General features: G+C 36.5%; 3 protein-coding genes across 4 annotated transcripts; 1 reads left to right on the forward strand and 2 right to left on the reverse strand.

Moving 5' to 3' along the window:
• Window positions 1-4,296: 4,296 nt before the first annotated feature.
• LOC129243704 (rho GTPase-activating protein gacR-like) lies at window positions 4,297-11,841 on the reverse strand. The gene is made up of 3 exons (XM_054880913.1): window positions 11,391-11,841; window positions 5,414-5,588; window positions 4,297-5,315 (listed from the first exon to the last, which is right to left on the reverse strand). The coding sequence occupies exons 1-2, from the start codon at window positions 11,839-11,841 to the stop codon at window positions 5,584-5,586; spliced, it is 456 nt and encodes a 151-aa protein (XP_054736888.1). The 3' UTR covers window positions 4,297-5,315; window positions 5,414-5,583.
• A 93-nt stretch (window positions 11,842-11,934) lies between these two features.
• Window positions 11,935-15,539, reverse strand: LOC129243703 (poly(A) polymerase type 3-like). The gene is made up of 7 exons (XM_054880912.1): window positions 15,427-15,539; window positions 14,321-15,117; window positions 14,061-14,257; window positions 13,784-13,998; window positions 13,349-13,706; window positions 13,060-13,284; window positions 11,935-12,354 (listed from the first exon to the last, which is right to left on the reverse strand). The coding sequence occupies exons 2-7, from the start codon at window positions 15,099-15,101 to the stop codon at window positions 12,091-12,093; spliced, it is 2,040 nt and encodes a 679-aa protein (XP_054736887.1). The 5' UTR covers window positions 15,102-15,117; window positions 15,427-15,539; the 3' UTR covers window positions 11,935-12,090.
• A 2,821-nt stretch (window positions 15,540-18,360) lies between these two features.
• LOC129245435 (ubiquitin-associated domain-containing protein 1) lies at window positions 18,361-26,426 on the forward strand. Of its 2 annotated transcripts, XM_054883596.1 has the most exons (7): window positions 18,361-18,529; window positions 18,617-19,189; window positions 19,451-19,958; window positions 20,021-20,226; window positions 20,309-20,438; window positions 20,506-20,809; window positions 26,032-26,426. In XM_054883596.1, the coding sequence occupies exons 2-7, from the start codon at window positions 18,810-18,812 to the stop codon at window positions 26,178-26,180; spliced, it is 1,677 nt and encodes a 558-aa protein (XP_054739571.1). In that variant the 5' UTR covers window positions 18,361-18,529; window positions 18,617-18,809; the 3' UTR covers window positions 26,181-26,426. The 2 variants fall into 2 exon arrangements, with proteins under 2 accessions (XP_054739571.1, XP_054739572.1); XM_054883597.1 differs by lacking the exons at window positions 18,361-18,529; window positions 18,617-19,189 and adding an exon at window positions 19,231-19,338.
• The last annotated feature ends 496 nt before the right edge of the window (window positions 26,427-26,922 follow it).

Consider the following 26,922-nt stretch of genomic DNA (forward strand, 5'->3'; position numbering starts at 1 on the left):
ATAGTAGTCACGCACCAACCCATTCGGCTACGGCGTTTGTTTAATTTTACTGATGCAAAAATGAGGGAAAATATTTGAATAAAGTTTGCTTACTGTTTACACATTTTCCAAAGGTGACGGAGAACCAAAATCAATAAATAGCATCACGGAATTCATTCACGAAAATTTAATAAAGTATACACCAGAAGTATCGCGGATACGATAAAGTTCCAATGATTTTAAGAGGTGATTTCAACGTAAATTTTGCATTGGACACAGCGGTTCCTTCAATTGACTTTCTCAATACAACATTCAATTTAAAAATGTGTAACAATCGCACTGAATCGACAACACGATCAAAAACAACAATTGACGCGGTATTTCAAAGATATGTTGTCAACATCGAAACCAAAGCCTTTGTATCATATTTTAGCTATCATAAGCCACTCGTATCATTTGTTGAAATTGAAAACATTGAGGATGAATAATAATAAAATGAAGAAAATAAAATATGAACTTTATATCAATATTATAATGAACCTATAATTATCCCGCCCCTAATGCCGTTTTCGTCTCATTCTCTCTCAGTTTGTTTTACGGAAGGTTTCACTTCTATCGCGTCTAACCGTTAGACTGGTATTTTTTATTGAAAAGGAGTATTCTCTAATAGTAAGTATGTATGCCAATATATTGGGAGTTTCTTTTATAAATCTTTCATAACTCAAACATTGAAAGACTTTCGACATCCTCAGTGATAGTTTGGTAGTTGCTCTAGCATTCTTCCCTTCGAGTGAAATGGGAGACTTAACGAGGCTTATACGCGAGATACATATACAAATAGACAAAATGATAAGTTTGCGGAGTTCATGAGTCAAATAAGTCAAACAACAGGAAATTAGTATAATTAATATGAGACCAATTCCGTAATTTCCCAATATTTCAGCGAATCCGTTAAAAAAGCAGTTTTATTATTGAGAAATATGTTAAGTAAATATTTCAATGTATGATTGGAAAATATACCAACGAAGCAAATACGTACACATTTGTTAGTTTTGATTGAACCTAAAGGTAACTAATAAAATCAGTCTGTTTCAGAGAGCTTCTAACTCAATATCTGCATTTTATTAATCGCCTTTTGCTAAGAAAATAAGAAAATTTTGCGTGCTTTAATACCTTTAGTTCTAGATTTACAATATGAATTTTAATATTAAAAGAAATATTTCTTTACAATAAATTAATAAAATTTTCTTCTCCAAAAAATTGTAACGTTAATTATACCTATTTATTATACCATTCAGAATTGACTGTTTTAAGTTTCTCTAGTGGTACAGTTGCGATATGACTAGATTTTCAGAAAAAACAAGCGAAAATTTGCTTTCAGGTGCTTCTTACGCGATCAACTTTTTGAAAGTCGTAGATAATAATCGCACGAAAATTAATATAAAATCACTGAAAAAAGAACGATTAAAGCTTAGAAAAACCCTTGTCAAACCAATGATTTGTTAATCAAATCCCATCAATCTTTTTCGTAATATAAATTATGAAATTTCGAACTATATTTTACATTGCACGTATATTTATTCTGTAGATCTACATTAAACGATCATTTAGAATGATAAAAGTATTACACAATGAAAGCTCTTTTGACGAACAATTTCCATAGCTGGTTGTGTTTGAGCTTCCTTTTCAAAGTGACAACGACCGATTTGTGAGATAAATAGTCCACAGTGCGTGCAATCTTATAAGCAGACTGTTTTCTGGAGGTCAACTTTCACATTTTTATCGAACCTGTTTTAAAAGAGTTCTTAATAGTGATTTAATTTCAATAATAAAATCGTACATATATGTTAAGGGTGGTGCATATAGTGGTTTCTATTTAAAAATTAAGTTAGAAGTTAAGAAAAATTGATCTTTCTAAAACCTTGGTGGCGGTTTCTGGCTCTATCTCGTAAATGGCCTGCTCGATATTAACCCTTTTGTGACATTCGACGGAATAATTCGCTAACAAAAACTCTCTCTTATCACGGATGCAAAAGGGTTAAGGGCCTTATTCGTTCATAGATTGTTCGCATAGCATCTGTCTTTCACGGCACCCCACAAAAACACGCTAACGACGTCAAATCGCAGCTGCGATGTGGACAATTAGCATTGCTGAGACGGGTCATGCAAAATGTCACTTGAGGTGTGGCGCGCCATCCTGCTGAAACCAAAGAGTGTCCAAGTCCATGTCTTCAATTCTCGGCTACAAAAAATCGTATATCATACCTCTGTAGCGCTTACAGTTGACTGAAATAGGGTTTCCAGCAGCATTTTTAAAGAAAACTGAGGAGGCATTGGATTCTCGACGATCACGCACGGATTTTCCGTTTTTTTTTTACATAAACGCGTTGTCTGGGCTACACAATATCGACTTTGAAAATAAATTAGCAGTATTTCCCAACGTGGTTCAAGTGAGTTCCATTTCGTTCCGCAGGGATATAATACTAACATTCTGTCGAGATTTTCGGCGAGAAACACTGGCCCCTGTCAAAATAACTTATGATTTAAGGCAGGTCAATTTGTGTGGAACGGTTTTTTTTTCGAAATCATTTCTAGCAGGTTCGGATTCTGCACAAAAATATGCGAGCAGCAAATTCATTAGAGAATAGCTATAAGGCCTATTTTCATTTTGTTGGAAATAAATTAACATAAATATTTACTATAGAAAAGTTTGTCTAAAGTGTTCGACCCGCGGCAGGCAATGACAAACCTCCGAGTTTTGCTGTTTCATACATGGAGATTCGAACCTACGCACTTGCGAATGGTAGTCACGCACCAACTCATTCGGCTATGATGGAAAATTCGAATCATTTTAACGCATTGTTCTATTGTGTAAAGTTGTGCAATTGACTACTTGAAAAATGTCAAAGATGGCATAAAAAAGGTACCGTCTAAAAATTATTTACTACTGTAATCTAGGCGCCACTTTTGAAACACCCTTTATATTATGGTGGCGTTGAAAAGTTTTTACCAAATCTGAAATTATTGTTGTAAAAATAAAGACATTTCCTTTGGTCGGTTATAAATCCATTTCGCTCCTGTAATGTGAAACCGAATATCATGTGGACCAGGAGTACTTTCTTGCTCTTTCATATATCGCTAAGTTTAACCATTTCCAACGCTTCTCCTTCTTCTTCTTAGCGTCACAGTCCTTGGTGAACCATTGCTTCCCTCACAGCTTTTTACCATCGTTCTCGATTTACAGCCACTTCAGTCCAACATTGCACACGCATTTTCTCAAGATCTGCTTCCACTTCTTCTAGCCATCTTTTCCTCCTCTAGTTCTAGTGTATCTTTCGTTAATCGCTCCCTTAGCATACTAGCCACATGTCCCAGTCATCTAAGTCGTTGAGACTTAATAAATCTTATTATAGTTTCTTTCTTAACTAGGTCTTCCAGTTCGGCATTGTGCCTAATGCGATAAGTGTCATCTGCCAGTCTAAGCGGACCATAGATCTTTCGGAGTACTCTTCTTTCACATTAGATGTTGTCTCGTTACCTTTTAGCGTCCATAGTTCACAGCCGTTTGTAAGCACAGGTCGCATCAGTTCTTAATTTTTGCTCACGCGATAATATTTTAGATCTAAGTAACTTTAGATCAGCATTATATGCTTTATTGCTGCCCGTATTCTGTCATTGATTGCTACCGACATGTCTTGGTTGGCTGATAATGTGTGTATGCCCCACACTCCAGATCATTGTTTACAATGTTTGATCTTGACCGGACCATATATTTAGTTTTTTCTGCATTGATTATCAGTCCAGCTAGATGTATTCTTTCCTCCAGCTTTTTGAACGCAGCCTGCAGTTCATTTCTAGTTTTTGCCACTATTAGTGTGTCATTTTGGAATGGCTTGTTGTAGATGCTTCCATTCGGGTTTATTTCGTTTAGTTTAAATATCAGCGCTGAGAGGGCATCTCCTTGTTTAACTCCTGAAGCAATAGAGAACGCTTCCGTACATTCTCCTTGCACTATAACTTTTGTTGTCGTTTTTGTAAGGGTCATAATAAAAAGTTCAATAAGCTTTGTTCGTATGCCTATAGACTGCAACAAGTTGTTGTTGTTGTTGTAGCACCATAAATATTCCCCATACTTACATACGGTGAATGCTGCTGGAGTGACAGTCCTTGGCCGGATATAAATCTGGGTCGTTTCGGTAACGTAGAACCGACTGTCGTGGAAACGACTGCAACAAGTATTTTATTGTACTTACATTTTCCACGCTTAAATAAATTAAATCCAGATTTGAGTATTTTTATTTTTTATATTTTTTTTTGCGCTTTATTTTTGTAACTTTCTTTTATTTATTTTATTTAATGTAAATTATGCATAAAATGTAATTTGGAAATATTTTGAAACTTTTTTTTGTAATTATTAAATTTTTTCTTTACCTTTTTTTCTCTCCAGTTTTGTTTTTCAGTTTTCTTTCTTTCTTTCGCTTCATTGTTGCTTCTTTGTTTTTTCGGCTTTTTTCAGCTTTAAGTAACACTTTCAATATACTTGCATTTTGTATTTGTTTTTAATTTCAATTAACAGGCGAGCTTAAATTTTACGTTAAGACGAGCCGAGATGGATTATAGTAGAGTGGAGTGGAAAGGAGTGGAGTGAAGGAAAATGGTGTGGAGAAGGTTGTGATTGTTATTAAGATAGTCATTTTTGTTTTTCATTTTCTTCAAAAAGTGTAGTAAAAAAAATTTTCTTTAGCAGTATTTAGTTGTCTAGTCTATGTAGATTGTATGAGTTAGAGATAGTGGAAGTAGGCCATAACCAAAACCATAGTCAAGTCATGTGTTGGTGGGTCATCATTGGTCGATTGATGATATAAACCCTAAAATAAAAAAAAATCGGTTGGTTTTTGCTCTTGGTGTTATTGTTGCTTTTGTTGGCAGATGGTGCAACAGCGCTTGCATCACACACTCTCTCTCTCTCTCTCTCTGCTGCATTGCAAAAGCGCTGCAAAAAAAAGAGTTAAATAACAATTATTACGAATTGTTATCCGCGTAGAGTTGCTTAAGAGGGTTGGTTCTATGGGTTGGGAGAAGGTTCAATGTGTTGTCAATTAATGTGTGGCCAATAAGACAAAATGCCAACAATGTCACTGCATTCCCTGCATGATGGCCGTAGTACGTGCCCAGAAGCGCATAGCGGGTCAATCGAACGATATGCTAGTGCTAGTGCTGGATGTGGAAGTTTATGCATCCTTCCAAAATAAACCATCATATTTGTATGTATGTTTGTAGATAGATCAATACAGTGAAATTGTACGAAACACCAAAAAGATTGTAGTTAAAAGTTACTGGAAATGAAAAAACAAAAATAAATAAATATTAATAACTTCTATGTACGTATGTTGATATGCACGTATGTATGTATGTGACTTGAAGTTGTACTTACAAACGAGTTGAGGAGTTATTCCATATGCTGTACTTTTTTGTACACGCAAATGAGTGTGGTTAACATAACCAGACCTACTCGCTTCCAGAGAGTCCTTACAAACTAGGCTATATATATATAGATGTATTTATATATGTATGTATATATATGAATCCTTATAAGTATAAGATTTACGCTGTGAAAGAAAGAGAGCAAAAAAGAGAGAGCAGAACAAAATATAAACAAATGTCATTTAAGTTTTTATTGTACTGAAATGATTTGCAGCATTAAAGTTTTAAAGGAAAATGCTAATTTCAAAAATAAATGCTGCCTATCTCAGCTGAGGTATTTCGTAGCTGTTTTTTTTTTTTTGTTTTTTTTTTTGGTTTACTTACAACTGAATTACGTAGCTTACCCAATAGTTGAATACGGTGATATCAGTGATATGTTGTATAACTAATTCTAATAGATAATAGAAGAAAAGTATAGGAACAATCTACCCGATAAAACAAAAAAAAACAGTATCTTGAAACGTTGGAGAACAATCTGACTGTGGGAAAAAAATCTAAAAAACAGTTAGTTAAACCTTCAAGCAGTTGCGCCTAGTTGCCTTACCTGTATCGATGCGAGGAAATTAAAAGAATTCATACAGAAGAATAGAAATATACTATCAGGTAGGTTTTGCGTTTCGACTTCCAAGAACTTGCTCAATCTCTCTGTTAGTCCGTTTATGATCGATATTTTTTTTTGTTGATTTCGATTTCGAAAAACTTGCTAAAGTCTCTGTTAGTCCGTCTATGATCGATATTTTTTTGGGTTGATTTCGATTTCGAAAAACTTGCTCAAGTCTCTATTAGTCCGTTTACGGTCGATATTTTTTTATATTTTATTTTTTTAATTTTAATATTTTAATTTTTTTGTTGGTTTGGATTTCGAAAACCGTCCCAAGCCTCTCTTAGTCTGTTTACGGTCGATATTTTTTTATTGATTTCGATTTCGAAGAACTTGCTCACATCTCTCTGTTAGTCCGTTTACGATCGATATTTTAATTTTTTTGTTGGTTTGGATTTCGAAAAACTCGCTCAAATCTCTCGTTAGTCCGTCTACCATCGATATATATATTTTTTGTTGCTTTCGATTTCAAAAGACTTGCTCAAGTCTCTGTTAGTTCGTTTATGATCGAAATTTATGTTTTGGTGGTTTCGATTTCGAAAAACCTGCTCATTCCTCGTAAGTCTGTTTGCGATCGAAATATTTTTTTTTTGGTTCCGATTTCGAAAAACTCCTCAAATCTCTGTTAGTCAGTTTACGATCGATATTTTATTTTTATTTTTTTTGCTGGTTTCGATTTCTAAAAACTTGCTCAGAACTCGTTAGTCCATTTGAAAAAAGCAGCCCAACAATTAGGAAAATCCATAGCATTTCGCTTTTGAAATCGAACCGAATTGAAATGGAAAAAAAATTTGTAAAGTCGATTCCGAAAAATCACAATTGTGTACCTTACAGAGATTAGGCCAGCTGGAGTGTTAAAATGTGTTTTTATTAAAATCCCAACAGACATGACACAACGCATGACCAGTGTCAGCACAAGAATGGCACCTGATCTACGACAGTCGATTTTTCCTTACCGCAACGACCGAAGTTTATCGCAATGGATCGGCAATGGTCTAGGTTGATTGTTCTAGAGACCAAGACTGTCACTTCTACCTACCCAGGACGGCGATTTATATCCGGCCACGGCTGTCACTCAAGCAGCAATCCGCCAATGTTTACGAAGTTGCAACTGCAACAACAAAAACACCTGATCTTTTTCGATATCATATCAAACTATAATCAACCAGCTTTTGCGCGCTTTAACTTTCTCTCGAAAGTAGAAATGTTCTCTCTAAGACAAGCGATATACAAGGTGGTGCAAAATTAATCACCCTATCAGAAGATCTATAATTTTGGCAAATGACGTAGTACGTGAATCATATTTGACACTTGTGAACTAGACAGCTGCAGTATACAAACAGACAAGCAATGGAGTGCGGAGAGATCAAATACAGATTTCCACCACTCAAAATCATTTTTTTTATTTAGTAAAAAGTAGTTATTCAAAACAAAAATTGGATGATTAATTTTGTGCCACCTTATGCCTAACTACATATTTCAAGAGTAAATTATTCTCTCGTGGACAAAAAGAAACCAGAGAAATAGAAATAACTATAGTGATAACTGCTGACCAGTCGTGTGTAAAGAAATCTCAACTGCTCCTGGGCGGCAAATCATCCAATTGCAAGTCTTCAAGACATTATTTTATAGTAAAAACTCTCTCTAATTGAATGGTTTTTATAATCGATAAATCAGCAGTATTCAGTGTAATGAATTTCAGTATCTAATGCAGTTCTTAACCACTTTGTTTTACTTCTACCTTCTCTTTGAGCTTTAGAGCTTCAAATATTCTGCAATCCTGCTGTGTATTGGAAACGAGGGGTTGTTGTTATCACGCCCATTATACATTTGCTATTTAATACTTCTATATTGGCAGTAAGCAAGGCGAATTGAGCACCTCTATCATTTCCCGATCATTCTTGGGCAGTAACCTACTATAACTGCGCAATGTGTTTGACTTCAGCAATCAAAAGAAGATAGTTTATAAACAAATGTACGTTTCGCGCAAGCGCAGGTTTTGCATGCACGTGAATATACGAGTATGTATGTGGCAAATACATTAAGCGAGTGAATTCATGCGTCGTCTTTGACATACGATGACTCAGTTGCCCTTTTTTAATGTTTTTGTTTTTTTGTTAGCTGTACGATAATGTTTGCTGAATGCACTTTTTGATACTGCCAATATAGAAGTATTACATACTGTAAGCGCCAAAAAAAGTGTACACCACATACAGGTAAGTTTTGACTATTTTTTTTTAGAAAAACTTCGGGTATTGACTTTTATAGATCATTGAGTGCAAGTGCAAGTGCCAAGTGGTCCAAAAATTGCGCTCCATACAAAAAATGTTGATGTAGGCGTTAAATGGAGAAAATGCACAAAACCGCGAGCGAAAAAAAATTCTCAAAAATTAGTGTGATTTTCTATATACTTGAAACTTGCACTTTATTATACCAAAATTAAGTGATGCATAAAATTGCATACCCAAAATTTTACTAAAAACTCTGAGTAAAAAGTTTGAAATTTCGATGAAAATTTGCCAAATTTTTTCAAATTTTAGACAAAGATCGAAAGTTTGATTTATTCGTTTTTTTGTAGTATGAACCATATTTTTATAAAAAAAAAATAATTGAAATGAAAAGTAAATAAATAAATAGTAAAAACTGAGTAAAAAGTTGTTTCGATGGAGATATGCCGAAATTTACAAAATTTATACAAAGTTCGAAACTTTGCTTTATATCGTTTTTATTGTAGTATGAACCCTATTAAAAAAAAATTAAAGTTCAAAAATAAATAAATAAATAGTCGAAACTTGTCAATATGCGGTGTACCATTTCTTTTGATGTTGACTGTATATGTCATTATAACGGCTTTAATTAGACCGTAGTAAGTCCGTGGGAAGCTTCGTCTGTTTTATTTTTTTTACAATAATTTTCCAACAAATGGAGGGCACTGAAAATGTAAGCCGCCTTCGAACTAGCAAAGGATTTGCAGGCTTAGCATTGGCCAGTGTTGATTTAGCATCGAATGCCCGGAACGTTGGTTCTACCAGATGTTGGAGGTACCAGCGATATCCATTTAACCCCTTAGCCTACACGATATCTACCAATTGCGCGAGCTATAATACGCAAGAAATTCGTTCGCGCGCCGTGCCATTCAACTGTTCAGCCGTGTACCCGAACTGGCGCAAAGTGTATACTTTTCGTAACATATATATTTCAATGCAACGAAAGGAATTGTGAAATAATAAACAATGTTTAGGTACAAATAGTAATTTTAAGATGTCTAGGAAGTAATCATAATCAATTGATCACAAAGTCTTTACCACGAGTCAGACTCGTTGTTTTCGCTTATGGCACAAATTCTTTACCACGAGTCAGACTCGTGGCTATAGGCTAAAGGGTTAAATGATGCACAGTTTTTAAGATCTTGAATTTTTGCTATATTAATTATATTCGACGATCTTCTATAGTTCTGAGGTGCATACGATGTTTTTTTCGCAAAAACTCAAAAATTAACAAAGTCGCCACCACTGAAATATTGAACTGCATTTATTTTAAATTTTGTGCTTAATCGTGGAATTTTTTTTTTTAATTTTATTTTTGTTTTCTTTTATTTTTTATTTTTTATATATTTTTTAATTTCCATTATAGTAGTTTTTAAGCCTAATGATCTTCATTTTTCAAATGAGAAAAGTAATTCTGACTTTTGAAGTAAAAATACAAAAATACTTAAGTAAAAAAAGAACAAAAATCCCAATCATTAGCGACACAAACTTTGTGATGTTGTTTTTTATTATTTATTATATCTCAGCAGCATACTTGAGATACATAAGTCTTTACAAAATTACCCACCGATAACCTCAAAATTAAAAAGTTATAATTTTACGTGAGCGTTATGATAAATTTATTTCATATTTTAAACCTTTCGAATCCAAAATTTTTTTTAAGATCCTATCACGCATTTTATTTTTTTTTTTTCGAAACAAAATTTTTACGCTAAAGAAGCTTTTGTTTTAGATATATGAGGCTTTTTCCAGGTTATGAATAATATCGCGCTCGAAAAGATATTTCGGGTCGCTGTTCCACTCTTCGCGGATTCGACTGTACCCAATTTTTGTCCACTTTTTTCAATTGTATACTAACTTTGACGGCTTTGCTCTTGACTAACGAAAATTTTAATTTTATGAAATTCTGATTTTTTATCTACTTGAAACTTGCACTTTATTATACCAAATTCAATGGTCCACAAAACTCCCTACCCGAAATTTTTCTATGAAATTAAACGTTGGTCATGATTTTCGTAAGTCAATGTATTTTTGGAAAAAAATATTTTAGAAAGCAGGCGGTAAAAGTTGCTTCTAATAAAGGTCGAAATCCGACAGCCAATGACAAAACTCCTGCGTGAACGAACGGATTTATACCCGGAGAGGACAAATAATTTGGCAGCATTCCCCAAAAATATATGGGGAATGTGTATATTTTATGATCTTACAACAACAACATTGAATTTCTCCTATAAAAAAGCTTTCCACCACTTGCTTTTGCTTCTTAAGAGGATCAAAGGATGAAAAACACCAGCCAATTGGAATGTATGGCCCACCTAATTAATAGCAGTTGTAACGGTATCATTAAACAAAGCTACACTTCCCAGTAAATTCATTAAGACAAAAGGTCCTAAACAACACGTTTGAGAAGTTGCCTGTGCTCTTCTAATACATACATACACATATCGTTGACGGCAAGAGAACTATGATTTTCTTCTGCTTGAATTAATTATTAATTTTTTTAATTTCATATTTTAACTTGGCATTTCACCAGCTTCTCGTGCGATCACAGATATGTACAATCAGTAAAATAAATCAATTGAAATTAATAATAAAATAAGTTTTTGGTTTTGTTTTTTGTTTTTTTTTTTTTTGCTTATTTTCTTTTTTGTACTTTCCTGTTATTTTTTTTTATTCTTTTTATTTGTATTATTTTGTAAAAATGCCATTGTATAATTTTTTGTTGAAAAAATATATCTCTTTTTTTCGTTTTTTAATTTTTTTTTTTTCGTTTCTATTTTTTATTTTTATTTTTTTATTTTTTAATCTTTTTTTTTTTGTTATTTATTTTTCTATACTTCGCTGAGAAATATTTTTTGTAAAAATGTTACGTGTAAAATTGTAACAAAAGTAATATGTAAATCAAAGTAAATCGATAAAATACATACATAAATAGGTACAGTTAAAGGAAAAATAGGAGCATAGAGGTAAATTGATAAATTGATATCCACCAGTCAGAGTACTTTTTTGTTTGTCGCTAAAAGCCAATAATAAATAGTATTGCAGTGTTAAAAACTTACAATTAATAGTTGTTGTAGTGTTATCGGTCATCATCAACAGATCGTCGTTGTCATCAGCTTCATCAGCGTTCACGTGACTATTGACATCAGTGGTTGTGTTGCATGAATTAATATAACTATAATTGTTGTTGTCGTTGCTATTGGGAATGGTGGCTGTGACTGTGGGAGCGGCGGCGGCAGCGGCAGCGGCATTGTAACAACTATTTCTATTTTGGTTGTCGCAATTTGTATAATTTGTATAATGATTTTGAAGTATCAGATTCTGATTGGTGTTGGCATTTATAGTTGTCGATTTGGATGTGGAAAATGTCAACGGTTTCTCGCCGCCAATTATACCACCACCACCACCACCACCACTACTACCCAATACACTCATATTTTGCAACCGTCGATTATTGTTCCTTTGGTAGATGGACGATGCCGTGGGTAGTAAGCCTTGTTTGAATGCCATTGCAGCTGTGCTGCTGTGACCTGGGATTGAAGTTGCGCGCTGACTAAATATACTATTTGAATTAGCAGCTGCTGCGGCATTATTATTTTTACGAAATTTTTGTGAATGTGAAACTATGGATGAGTGTGTATGATGTGTAGAGTGTGCGGAGTGTGCAGTGTGAAGTGAATGCGACAAATAATGCGGTTGCGGTTGTGGTTGCGGCGGCGGCGGCGGCGGTGTTGGATTCGGTGCTATGCTGAGCGTCGGTCACGAGCAGGCCACTTCCGCAGTAGCTGCGGCAGGTGCAGCCGGTGTGCTGCTGCTGCTGCTACTATTGCTATTACTATTACTACTCTGATTCTGGTTGTTGACACTGTTGCTATTGGTGCCATTACTGTTACGTGGCGAATTCGAGCCAGAACCATCATTATTGTTACTCTTTGCCTCCGGTGTAAAATTAGGCGCTGAGGTAGGCTGCGTGGTCGGCGTTGTAACACCGCCATCACTCGTATTTGAGTTCTCCTCCGTTTGCTGCAGGACACAAGAAAATAATTATTATGGGTACACGTAAATCATTTAATATTTCAGCGTTTTTTTTTTTTAATGCTAATAATTTATATTGTGTCGAGTTTTCAAATAAATATTATATTTTTCTAAATTCTGTTTTCTTTTAGCGAAAAGCTAATGACGAATGAAATGGAATTGTCGGTAAAGCGGCAACCACATTTTAAAATGAGAAGAAAAATTGTAGTTCTTTCCGCAAGTTTAGACAAAAAGAAAGTTCATACTCCAGATTTTACCTCTCTGAAGCACCAAATTTAAAGGAAGTTCGTGTACATGACCGCAACCTATGCAAGAAATCGATGAAGTTTACGCCAGAAGACACTTCATTTACCTCCTTTATTACCGCTACCTCCTCAATTATTAAATAGGCTAATACTTCTTTCTAAATTTTCTAAATATTGCGTTCTATACTTAAAAAATTTAAGCAATACTGCAATGGAATATCAAGCGAGTAAAAGGGCTACAATATTGATAGTTCGAACACACCCTATCAATTTAGCTGTTTTCCCCAAAAATATAAATAAGTTTTTATGTTATCACAATAAGAAGCGTTTGGCAAGCCTTATTTACTCTCTACAGCAGTTTTAGTATTCGCTTTGTTGTAGCAACATAAAAAATTTTCCCCAACTGGCATTTCACGGTCCAAAAATTCGCTTTATCTTTTGCACTCACCGATTCACTCAAGCGCGCTTTTTTAGTCGCAACATCTTTCTGTGTTGACAATTCGGTCGACAAACGCTTACGATTGGCTAAAATTGAGTTATTGAAATTATTATGTTGTTCCATGGATTTGCGTTCACGTTTTAAGAAATCCGTATCCAAATACTGCGAAAGCGATTTACGCTTTACGTGTCGCGCCTCGATGTTCATGCCATCTTTCAGCATTTTTATATTTACCTAAAATCAAAGGATTTTATAAATAAATATTTTTGAATATTTTCCAACAATTGTCTGCACTCACCCCATGCTGTATAACATGTTCGGTGAAATTCTGAATACTCTCTGTAAGATCCACATTCAAATTCTCTGTGCGTTCGAATTCTAAGCCGATGAACCACATGGAACAGAATGGCGCTGTACAAACTGGCGGATTGCCGCTCGGCTGTGTTTTATCCTCCTCATTTCCGCTGTTATTTTGTGTGACGGCAGCGCCTTTTTTATAATCAAAACATGTAGGATTTACATGTGCTAATGAAATGTGTTGATTACGCTCTAGATTACCAACCAATAGACGAATCTTTGATTCGACTAAGCCACACCACTCCAACTGATCGTCACCGGTTTGCGATGTAACCAAAAGCACGATAAAGTGACGATATCTGTCCAGAGTAGTAGAAGAGAAAAAATATGAAATATATAAGTGAACATTCTTTAACTTTTATATAATTTCTCGTACTTGTAAAAGAAGCTCGGCGCTTCGAAGAGTCGATCCCATGAAGCGCGACCAATCATAATCTCGTCAGTGGTAATCATTCCTCGATTAAATTCATTAAGTATAACCTTCTTTGTTGATTCCGACACATTGAAAGTTGAATTCTGCTGCGGATATGCCGGTGTTATAATGGGCATTAAATGGTAACGATCCGAAGCGTTAACACGTGGATCCCAAACCTATGAAACAAAGTTAAGTTAACAATTGTTTAACAATATGCGCTCAAACAGCATTTACTTACCGGAAATCTTAAATTAACATTGTCGGGATGTTTGAGCAGTACGGGATTTGGCCACTTCCAACGTGAAAATACCAAGAAAAATTTATGCACGAGCGTAGAGGCCGTTGCATTAGGATAGAGCTGGCATGTGCGCGCCACTAGCATAGCCCACGTCACACCACCAAAGTAGCCCAAAGAATTGGAATAAATTCCGTGTTCTGCAATTAAAACAAAACAAAAAACATGTAGTATTTCACGAATTTGTAAACTTTCTTACTCACTTTTGGCCCACAACTTAATTGAACGCAGCGCTAAACGAAAATTCTCTATATTTGGCACTAGCGCCAATATTTCATCAGTCACACGACAGCCATTCAAACTGCGTACTGAACGTGGATCTAAATTCTTAAGTAAATTATCGTCACGTAAATCAAAATCATCTGGTATCTCTTTCAGTGATAGGCGCGCAAATAGCAAATCAATTTCAATGCCATCAAAATTCATTTTTATGACCGGTACAAAAGCTTCTTCAACTGAACGGCATTCTGTCACTTCGGATTGTTTTTTTAGTAATTCAAAAAACGACGTAAAATAGTCTGTGCGTTCAATGTTGCGTGGTGCGACACAGAGTGCATCAATATCAGCACCCTTATGATGTACACCCAAACGATATGAACCGAAAGTGTAAATTTTCCCTCCGAGTTTCTCGGCAGCTGCCTCGGGCATATTCTTTGCCATTGATACATCTTTAACCCATTGTTTGACAAGCGTATTAAGCTTAGCCAAAATCTCCATACGATGATTAAGCTCATCTTGACTCTCGAACACTTTAAATGGTTCTAAAGCTTTGCGTAATTCATCAGTTTTCTGCAAATCTTCGGATCGAGGTTCAGCCAAACTAATGGCGGATGTCATGCCCAACTGTTTGGCGGGCTGTTGTTGCTGCTGCTGTGGTGAGCCATTTCTACCATTGCCATTACTAGAATTGTGGCTACCATATATGGGCGAACCCATTGATGTTGTCGCAACACCGTTCTGTGAACGCGAATCTGAGTTCCACATTGTGGAATAGTATAAGCTGGAAGAAAAAGTAGAAGTGTGTTTAGTGTTCTGTTTGAATTAGGCAAGTTTTTACTTATAAAATATATATGTATACTTTTTCCTTAGAGGCAGACATTTTTATTTAGCAATTTTTATTTTTAAATAAATGTATTAGGCACAAAAATAAAATGTTGCCATTTTTATCAAGCCAAGATTTAACTCTAAATAATTTTTAACATCAGTTTTTACAGTACTTTAAGTTTTATATCATAAAAGGGTTAATTTGATGTAACATATATTTCATGGAAAAAGTGATTAAGGTGTATTAAAGGATTTCTTCAATTACCTGGTATTAACGAGGGCTCAATTAATACTTAACACCTTTTTTTGGTCTACGCCACCTGTGATCCTATCCTTTAATTTATAAGTAAATTAACGACTATTGCCTACTATTTAGGTAGTACAAATAACTTGGATTTTTCGATCAAGATATTAAGTAAAGTTGAAAAATCCGTAACTGGTAGAATTCTGTAAAAATTAGAGTAATAATTAGTTTAGAAGTAATAGATTAAATATTTTTTATTAAGAATATAACTGCGATAGAGCTATCCAAAAATGTTGTTAGCAAGTCACGAGAGATAAAAATCATAGCCGAAGTGAACTGTAGTTTTCGAAAGCCGGAAGCAGTTCACACGCTACAATCGCCAATTGCATCGGCCGCATCATAACTACACCAAACCAGAGAAAGCTTGGGAATTCTGCTCGAGAATAATGAAATAACGGCTCTTTTAGAAAAATGGTGAAAGATAATAATGAAAAGGGCACATTTCGTATACTAAAACAATTTTACCCAAATTTGTTACCTTATAATCGTTCATCGTCCAATAGGTTAAGAATATTACGAGTTGTGTTGATGCATTGTACGCAGATCTGCGACGGTGCACTGACAGCTACCGGTAAAACGTCACAACACAAAATCAAGTATTGGAAACATAAACGAAATACAAAGCATATAAACGAAAAGTTTCGAGATAATTGCCACGAGCACAAATAAACTATTATAAAAAATGGCAATCTCTTTATGTTGAAACTGACACATAAAAACACATTACTAACGCTAAGAGCGCTTATTCATTTGTAATAGCAGAAGTGTTGAGCAGAGCAAAAAAAAACACAATAAAGATGTTTCGGTCAAGTTTTGCGACGATTCACTCTATTGTATACCTGGAATACCATAGCAAAATATTACCTGTTCATTTATCGGAGGTGCGAGCGTGTATGTGAACGCCTATGTATCCCTTTTCCGTGTTCGGCTATCTACTTTTTTCTATTTTCTCTGCTGCCGCGTCCTAACCAAGCATTTTCTTTATATGGTTTTTTCGTTTTCTATGCTAAAGTTTTGCCAAGTGCTTTTTGTTCATTTGTACACACATACATATAATTATGCGTCGTATTTATTAAATATGTATAAATATTTCCATTATAACACTACAGCTATTGTGCTACCGTAATCATCGTCGTCGTCGGTAGCGATGGCGATTCTTCCCTTTGTCGACTGCTATTCTTTCCACCAATTTTCGGTTGTTCACTCTCTCTTGATTATTTTCCATCCAATGCACGCACACATGTAACCATAACTTCTGCTTTCCACACAAAACTTTCCGTTACCTATAAATACTTTCTGTAATCCGTATTCACAAACGATCACTTTCATAAGACACTTTTGCTTTAAATTATTAACATAAATTAGTTTTATTTATATTTGTCATCGATTTTTAAGCAAATTTTTACAACAGAAATTTTCAATCCCAGCAGCACAAACAATGCTCACTCACGCAGAAAAATCGAAAAACACACAACGAATTTTCCGTCGTCAAATTGTCGTTAAGTTAGTGCAGGGTTGCATTCATGATTTTGACTGGTCTTGACACAAACCTAATTAATAGTTTAAAAATGCGGGTCTTTTTAATTAGCTATAGCCCTTTGCATCTTACATTAAAAATAATACTAGTATATTTAAGCCGTCTTCGATTAGCGTTAGCGAAGGGCGCATAGATGAAACAACTAGCATAAATAAGCATATGTTAGTAGCACTAGAAAAAGGTTGTCAAAAAAGGCATTTGTTTGGAACTATTTCATCATTATTAGTAGTGAGACTTGCCTAATATAAGGAAATAGAGTTGACAGCATTGAATTTAATGAGTCACACCAGTTATATGAAGTATAAGGCCTCTTATTTTCGCCAAGCGTTAGCAAGTAGCGAATAGATGAAGTAATCTTATAAATAAACATATTTTGGCAGCGTTGGAATAGAGCTGCCTTAAATTTAAATTTGTTTTTTAAATAATGAGTTAGACCAGTTTAATGAGGTATAGCCGTCCTTGCCAGTAGCGAATCCTGCCCGATAACTTTGTTGTTGCATTCACAAGAAAATTTTTCATCGAGTGAGCCGAGCAGAGAACTGGTGAAGGCCTATAATCATATTCGCTAGTAGCGAATCATGCCAGATAACATAGTTGTTGCATATACAAGCAAATTTTTCATGAAGCGAGCGGGGAAGTGATGAATCAGATATGGCTTAAGGGAATTACGTTGAAAACAACAACACTTAATATTCTACTTTAGTTAATACTCGCCTAATACTAGCCCTACTCTTCGGAGTAGAGAACACATTATGCTCAGTTTGTTTTAATTTTCCATTTTTCTTATATATATATATATAATTGGCGCGTACCCCTTTCAGGTGTTTGGCCGAGCTCTTCCACCTATTTGTGGCGGGTGTCTTGATGTTGTTCCACAAATGGAAGGAGCTGCAGTTTCAAGCCGACTCCGAACGGCAGATATTTTTATGAAGAGCTTTTTTTATGGCAGTGTATTTACACTAGGAGGTTTGCCATTGCCTGCCGTGGGGCGACCGCTATTAGAAAAATGTTTTTCTTAATTTTGGTGTTTCGCCGAGATTCGAACCGACGTTCTCTCTGTGAATTCCGAATGGTAGTCACGCACCAACCATTCGGCTACGGCGGCCATTTTTCTTGCTTAAATTTTAATTATCAGTGTAAACAAGCTATCAACAACCATGTAAGTTTTTAGTGGTTTTTTGTTCACATATTTTTTTCTTTGAATATATTTATCTCTGAGAGAAATTAAATGCCAATTCGCCGGAATTTCGTTGCTGGATAATATTTACTCTAAATTTAGCCGAACAAACCTGTCATTGAATCTGGCCGAACGGTTATATTGAATTTAACGCCGTCATTTAAGACCTGGCGACGGCGTGTTAATCTTGCTTGATAAGGAAAAATACTTCAATAGCAAAACAAAAGTGAAAAAGTTAATATTATTCGAAAATATAAATAAAATAAGTTTGTTGGATCTTCAGAGGAATGCTGAATGAATTTTGTCTTTGCAAGGAACGATTGATAAGAAAGCAAATAAAACTAAGTTCAGTAAGTACAAGAATAAAAAAATCTGCTGATTTCAACAACACTATAGTTTGGTAAGCCCACCTTTTATATTTTGATTCATCCGAACAGCTATGCTGCGTTGTAAACAAACATACTTCAGTGGTGCAGTAGGCGAAAATCCTTTTCACCTGCAATTCCTAAACAATAACCTGAAACATGTGTCCGAATCGTCTGCAACTCACTGCCCATCCAACTGAAATCGCCGCCTTCTTTGCGTCATTTTGTTTATTTCCAATTGCGTCGATTTCCAAAATATATTCCGATGATCCCTTGGATGCGCGCTAGGTGGGCGGCGCGCAGCAAACGAACCACCAGTGAAGATAAAGCTGATGCTACAGAAGCCGCTTGTAGCAGAACAGGACGAGACAGAATACGTGCCACAAGTACCAATTCGACTCCTACTGCGACTACGGCTACCATTGCTTGCGAGCCACATATTAAGCATGGTGTTTCACCCGCTCGTCACACTGCGCCGCCACAACGTCGAAGTCGCAGCGCGATGCCGACATCACCTTCACGCAGCGGCATCCAGACTGGAACGCGCGTTGCACATACGACGATAATGCAGTCTCTATCACAGTTGCAGCAGCTGCAACATTCTAGTCCACTGATGACGCCACAGTCACGCAGAGTGCCAAAAATGTGAGTACCTTTGCAACAAAATAAAATAAAATTCAGTTTTCTTCGCTTCTAAATTCGTTGTCAAAATTCTTAGTTGTATTTGAAATCATTTAACAACCCGAAGAGCTGTAGCATCTAAAAATGCAGAAATTACGAAATTTATTTTCAAAGTATGCTTATCCGCCTAAAGGTGTCTAGCAGCATTATCCGCAACTCTATAACATCTGATAACTTTTCTGATAAATTAAAATTTATATTCCTTCCCAATTTTACATTTCGCAGAAGGGGCTCACGTCGTTCATCGGGTCTCTCGGGCACAGATTCTGCTACGGCTGGCTCCACCGATAACATCGATCGAAATACCCCCAAACAAATCATCAGAGTGCGCGTCGTTTGTCCAAGTGCACGTATACTTATTTTCGAAACAGATGTAAGTAAACGAATCACAGAGCTTAAAAACGAGGTAATGCTGGAGTTATCGGACGATCCCGCCGCCATGCCACTATTTGCGCCGGATGTCCGGCAGCTCGGACCACGTTATCGCATCATGCGCGCGGAATATCAGGGTGCCGAATTAAATGAAACTATGACGCTTGCGCAGTTGAAAATTGAGGACAACTCCATGCTGTTGTTGGTGCCACGGCGACAAAATCTACAACAAATGACTGCCGTAACGCGCGAGATTCAACCACCGCGTGAAATGGAAATCAATGCCGCCACGCGTAATATTCTGCCGCATACAATCGATATGCCCATGGTGGACATCAATGAGATATTTCAGCAATCGAATGTGAGTACAAAATATATTTGCTTAACTCTGAATTACTTATTATTGCTATATTTCTGTTACAGCTGCAATTCGATGTTCGCAAAGTGCTCATATCCTTGGCGCAAGCGTCTGCGGCGATCATAGGCGCTGGTCCGTATGCGACACGACTGATTTCGATGCTGAAACAAAAGCTGATCAACAAACGAAACTATCAGAATGATACACTGCAGTGCCTTGTAGATATGGGTTTTAAAAAGGAGAAAGCGGAATATGCGCTTAAGATCAATCAGTAAGTGATAACTCAGTAATAAGATAACTCGATTCGTTTTATATGCGTTTATATTATATTCTTATATTGCTTCACTTTTTAGAGGTGTTTACTCAGCGGCACTAGAATGGCTCATACAACACCAAAGTGAGGAGGGTTCGATGGAGGAGACAGCCATGAGTTTACAGAAGAGTTTATCAGTGCTCTCACCTTCGGGCATAATCACTAATGACGTAAAAACACACTGTTATTGAATAATTTTTACACTATTATTAAAATATATAAATTTTTTCATAATAGAGCATTGTTGAAAACACCGAAGCATTACTAGAGATAGTGCGCATTTATAGTCATCGCGATATACCACCAACGCCGGAAACTATTAGTTCATTAGTGGAAATGGGTTTCGAGGAGACCGAAGTACTGCAAGCTTTGAAGAAGACTTGCAACAATAAAGCAGCGGCATGTGAATGGTTGTGTGGAAATCGTACTGGTAGTTTGATCGAACTGCGTGAAGGTCTATCACAAGATTCGCCAATACTCAAAGCCATACTTGATATGCCGCAAGTCCAAATGAACTTAAGTAATCCAAAAATACTAATAGGTAAGTTTAAAATAGAGTTTTGTTTAGTATAGCTGGGTTAGGTACAGTAAAACGAAGTCTTTAAGCTTTTTTTTTTTGTGGTGTAAGTTTAGTTGTGATACGTTTTTCAATTAATTAACAGAGCTTTACTAAGCTGAAAACCTGGTCTAGTACTCGTTTAGCTTGAGTGTTCGCAGGAACCAACCCAGAGGACATCTGCTGAAAGCCTATACCCCAATACCGACGGTAAACAACCCCAAAATTTTGGGAGTCACCTTTGACAGCTTGCTCTCCTTCTCAGCGCACACAACCGCTATTGCAACGAGAGTACAGAATCGCAACAAGGTCCTCAAGTCGCTCGCCGGCAGCACTTGGGGCAAAGACAAAGAAATGTTGCTGTCGACTTTCAAAGCAATAGGCCGACCGGTTCTGAACTATGCCGCGCCTGTCTGGTCGCCTGGAACCAGTGATACGCAGTGGACGAAGCTTCAGACCTGCCAGAATACTGCCATTAGGACCGCGACCGGATGTCTCCTGATGTCCCCTATCCAACACTTACATGACGAGGCGCACATGCTCCCGGTTAAGGAGCACAACAAAATGCTCTGCAAGCAGTTTCTGCTTGGGTGTCACCGTATTCCTCATCCATGCAGACACCTGCTCGAGCCTGAGCCACCTCCCAGGCACATCAGGAGACACTTCCTCAACTACGTGGACGAGATCCAGGACAAAACGGACAGACCACTCCAGGATCAGACAGTATACAGACAGGCAATTAACGACATTCATCGGGAGACCCTTACCACCTTCCTAAGCTCCCGACCCCACCTTCCTAAATGCCGTTATCGGAGTCCAACCACCACCTATCGCAGACGAAGAGCTCCAGCTTCCTCGCGAGTCCCGCGTAATCTTGGCACAATTACGTTCTGGATATTGTAGCAGGTTAAAATCCGTCTTATCCATAATTGACCCCGACATACTAAACATATGTTCAGCATGTAAAGGCAACCCACACGATACTAATCATCTTTTCACATACCTCATCAAACCCACTCATCTAACACCCCTATCCCTCTGGACCCAACCTGTCGTAACAGCAAATTGGCAGAGCCTACCGTGAGATGAGCTGTTGTTGTTTTAACAGCATAGTGAGATGAGCTAGACGGCCGGTAATTACATTTCACTGACAGGCACGCTTAGGACTGCTACAACAACAACAACAAGTCTTTTTTCCAAAAGTGCTCCCCTTCAGCAGGCAATGGCAAACTTTCGAGTGTATGTCTGCCATGAAAAAGCTTCGAACTCCTCCTCCTATTTATGGTGTGCGTCTTGGAAGAGTCTACAGTTTTAAGCCGACTCCGAATGGTAGATGGGTTTTTATTAGGAACTTTCAGTCAAGCGGCAATCAAAGCGGCAGCATCTAAAACACACTCGTAAAAAACAGTCATAGAATGTTTTAAACTTCCAAATGAATTATCTAAATACTACAAAGTACACCTTATTTGGGTGCCAGGCCGCAGGAACATAGGAGGGAACTGCAAGGCAGATGAACTTGCTCGAAGCGGTACAACGCTGATACCTATGCCTATAAATATATAAATAATTGGCGCGTACACTTCTGTTAGGTGTTTGGCCGAGCTCCTCCTCCTATTTGTGGTGTGCGTCTTGATGTTGTTCCACAAATGGAGGGACCTACAGTTTCAAGCCGACTTCGAACGGCAGATATTTTTATGAGGAGCTTTTTCATGGCAGAAATACACTCGGAGGTTTGCAATTGCCTGCCGAGGGGCGACTGCTATTAGAAAAAGGTTCTTCGTAATTTTGGTGTTTCACCGAGATTCGAACCGACGTTCTCTTTGTGAATTCCGAATGGTAGTCACGCACCAATCCATTCGGCTACGGCGGCCGCCTATATACATATGTGTATAGCCACTTGTAAATTACTTAACAAAGTAAATACAAGTTGGTAAAACCTCACAATATGCGAACTAAAACATGGCCGAAATGGAACAGCGGTCGATCAAAAAGGTTGTTAAGATTTAACAGAAAATAAAAATGATACGGGTATTAATTGGTCATTGGTGGTCTAGGCAGCCACGCTAGAAGGTTAGGACTCTCGTACTTCGCTTTCTGTAAAAGCTGTCTTAATACAGAAGAAGAGGAAACAGTCAGACATTTTTTATATGAGTGTGAAAGCTTAGCTATGAGGAAGCTGCGCACTCTTGACACATCTTTTTAACTGATGTAGCGGACATAGCGAATCTAAAACTAACGAAGCTTTGCTCGTATGTTAAAGCTACCGGATGGTTAGGAACCCATAAGGCAAGGATAATCTCCAGTGGTATCACAATGGACCTACGAAAGGTCTAAGTGTTGTGTCGTTGCGACAGCCACCCTACTTACCTACCTACCTGGGAACTTTTCCAGGGCAGACACACACTCGGCGACTTGGCAGTCACCTGCCGAGGAACGACCGCTATTAGAAAAACCCTTTTTTCTATCATTTGATGTTTCAAGAATGGATTTGTGAGCCTATGCACTTCTAAATGGTAGTCAAGCCGTTACAGTGAATGCATTGCAGGTCATAAATTATTAAAAACTATTATAGATTATTTCTTAAAATACTAGGGATGTTTTTTGTGTATTGAAAATGGAGAAAAAGGGAAAATATTTATTGTCACGGGGTACGGTACACTAGATAGGGCAAGATTACTGGGGCGGCAGCCTTGGGTCGGGAAAAACCCGAGTCATTCCGGTAACGTAGAACCGGCTGCCATGGGATGTCACCGTATTCTCCGGTTACCAGAAATGGTGGCAATATTTTGTAATAAAATCAATTTATTTATGTACAGTGAAACCTCCCCTTGCGGACACCTCCAATGAGCGGACACTCCCCATAACCGGACAAAAACTGAGGAACCAAGCTTTATGTTGTGTTTTTAGAACGAATTCCACTCTAATAACCGGACACTCTAGTAACCGGACGCGGACACTTTTTCTCATTTTTTTTTTGTTCTAATCACCTCTCGAAAGCGGACGCGGACCTTTCGGTAACGGACAAGCAAAATATATCACTGAACAAATGTGTAAAGAAAACAATAAAAACCTCTCATAAGCGGACGCGATACTCTAATCCACGGACAACAAAGAAAGTAGATAGACAATAGTTGAAATAAAAAAAGAATATATACATAACTAAACTAAACACACGAATCTACATGCTGAAACATGTGAACGTGTAACGGGATCTATGTGTAACAATGTGTAGCTTTTAGCATGAAAAGAACAGAAATTTTTGAATAATTTGTTTTGTATTTTGCAAAACTTTTATATTGTGTTAATTGTTTCAATAGTGAAAATGTTACAGAAAAAGAAAATGCTTTCCAATAAGGAAAAAATGGAAGTTTTAAATGTGGTTGATAAGGAAAATTTATCTGTTCGTGCTCTAGCAAAGAGGTTAGTACTCATACCACAAAAATTTGTTTTTTTTTTTAAATATCTTTTCAACAGGTTTCCTTTTGTTTTGCTTTTAAAGGTTCAATATTGGAAAAACCCAAGCTGCCACTCTCGTGAAACAACAGGAAGATATTAAAAGAATATGGATGGGCGGTGATAACGTCAACAAAAAGAAAAAGTTCTTAAACGCGGATGGCTCAAAAATTGAGCCATGGCTCGTTAAGGCCAGAAGCCAAAATATACCAATATCGGATATTATTATAAAGGAAAAAGCAAAAGAAATCGCTGGCCGATTAGGTATTCAAAATTTTTCTGCGTCAAATGGATGGTTGGAGAAATGGCGTAGGCGTCATAATGTGACTTTCAAAAGAATATGTGGGGAATCTTTCGAGGTTAATTTCGAGGATGTGCAGCAATTTAAACAAAAACTACCAAATATTTTATTAGGCTACAGCCCAAAAGATATTTACAACGCGGATGAAACTGGACTATTTTTCAGTGCTTTGCCCAATAAAACTCTTGCTCTGAAGAATGAAAAATGCGTGGGCGGTAAGTTATCAAAAGAAAGATTAACTGTGCTATTGTGTGCCAATATGGTTGGAGATAAAGAAAAGCCATTGGTTATCGGAAAAGCAGCATGTCCACGCGCCTTTAAAAGAGGCAATATAGGATTTTTGCCAGTGGAATGGAAGTCAAACCGGAAAGCTTGGATGTCTCGTGAAATTATGTGCTTAGAAATGCTTGATAAAAAAATGGGCTGCCAGAAGAGAAAAATTTTATTATTTTTGGACAATGCTAGAACTCACCCTCGAGATATTAAACTAGATAACATAAAGTTGATATTTTTACCTGCTAATACAACATCCGTTTGTCAGCCCCTCGATCAGGGTATAATACAAAATTTTAAGTGTCATTACAGATGCCATATAATCAAACATATTTTGACAAAATTAGGAGACATTCCAATGGACAGACTTTCAAAAACTTTTGACATTTTGGAGGCTGTTTTTTTATTAAATCTTCATGGGATAACGTAATGGCAGAAACAATTAAAAATTGTTTTTCGAAAGTTTTTGTTTATCGACGAAGTTGTTAATACAGACGACAATAATATTCGTCAATGACAGAAATTAATACGGAGGAATTATCTGACGGAGAAAGCGAAGACTCAAATCATGTATGTGTCCAGGATGAATGTCAGATCAAGTCATATCCTGAAGCATTAGAACAACTGCGTCGCATTAAACAATTTCTAAGAGACGATATTACTGGATTCCAATACGCCAAGACTTTAGAATGTCATCTTGAAAACCTTTTTCTGAAACATAAACAGGAAAATCTACGACAGACTACGGTATATGAATTTTTGAAGCCTAAAATATAAATATGTTCAATCAAATATCTATATTCAAATGTGTAAATATATTCAATGTTCCCAATATAAAAATGTACATACATACATATATATTTTTCAATAAATATGAAAAAACTGAACGTACCATAAAAAAACATAAAAAAAATTGTTTAAAGAGGTGGGATAGTAATTTTAACTTAGAGTTTTTTTTCAACCCCCATAAGCAGACACTCCCCATAAGCGGACGAAAATTGTGGAACCGTGAGTGTCCGCTTGTGGGAGGTTTCACTGTATATGTAAATAAAAAAAAAAATTTTTGCTCGTGACAAGACTCGGCTTGTTTGAGTTCAAAATATTTATAATTATTTATAAATAGCACCAACTCATAGTATTTCTCAATTTCCTTCTAACACATTTCCATTCTTCCTTTTAGCCTTTTTGTCCATACTCGAAAATGAGAATTCCATACGCGTTTGGGGTGGCGACAATGACACCACATCCGTGATCACACATATCCTGCAGAAATATCACGAAGAGAAGCATGTGCTGGGCATCAATCAATTCTATAGTAATCGTCAATAGTATTATAGTTACAAGAAACGACTGTGAGCAACCTTTAGGCAAATAAACAGCAGCAGCATAAGCATAAAAAGCGCATGCGCACAACATACACATCATACCTTACCACACACATACATACGTACGTAATACATGCATACATCCACAAAATAAATTTTGTGTATGACGTTGAAAAAAAGTGAAAAATGTGAATAATGAAAAAGGCGAATAATTAAAATTTACTAATATATAAACTGGCAAACAGGTAAATTCCTGCTAATAGCTTAGCAAAATGTCTATTATATAACTAAATTATCTATAGTAAAAATAGCAAACCAAAGAGATAAGAAATCTGTTGTTGCAAAAGATGAATAGCTACGAATATCAAAAAATTTTGTATTAGCTTAAAAAAATGTACGCAACGCACAGCTCGCGCCAAAAAGCCTATTATACACGTACATGCATACTTGCGAGAAATAAAAAGCAAAGCAAAAACAAAAATGTATAAAAAGTTATTTAAAAAGAAAAAAGTGCAATTTTAGCGCATACGTACACTCATGCACACGTACATGTACACACATATTTATATGTGCAAAAAAGATGTACGAAATAGCCAGTCATTTTAAAATTTTGCTAACCGCCAAATTTAATTAGTACCTTAGGCCGGCCGTATCACAGACTTAATAATAATAATGATGACTAGGATTATCTAGCATAATGATATGGCATTTTAAGTGAATAGATATAATAAAATTATTTTTGGAAT

Source organism: Anastrepha obliqua, chromosome 4, assembly GCF_027943255.1.
Source record: "Anastrepha obliqua isolate idAnaObli1 chromosome 4, idAnaObli1_1.0, whole genome shotgun sequence".
NCBI lineage: Eukaryota > Metazoa > Arthropoda > Insecta > Diptera > Tephritidae > Anastrepha > Anastrepha obliqua.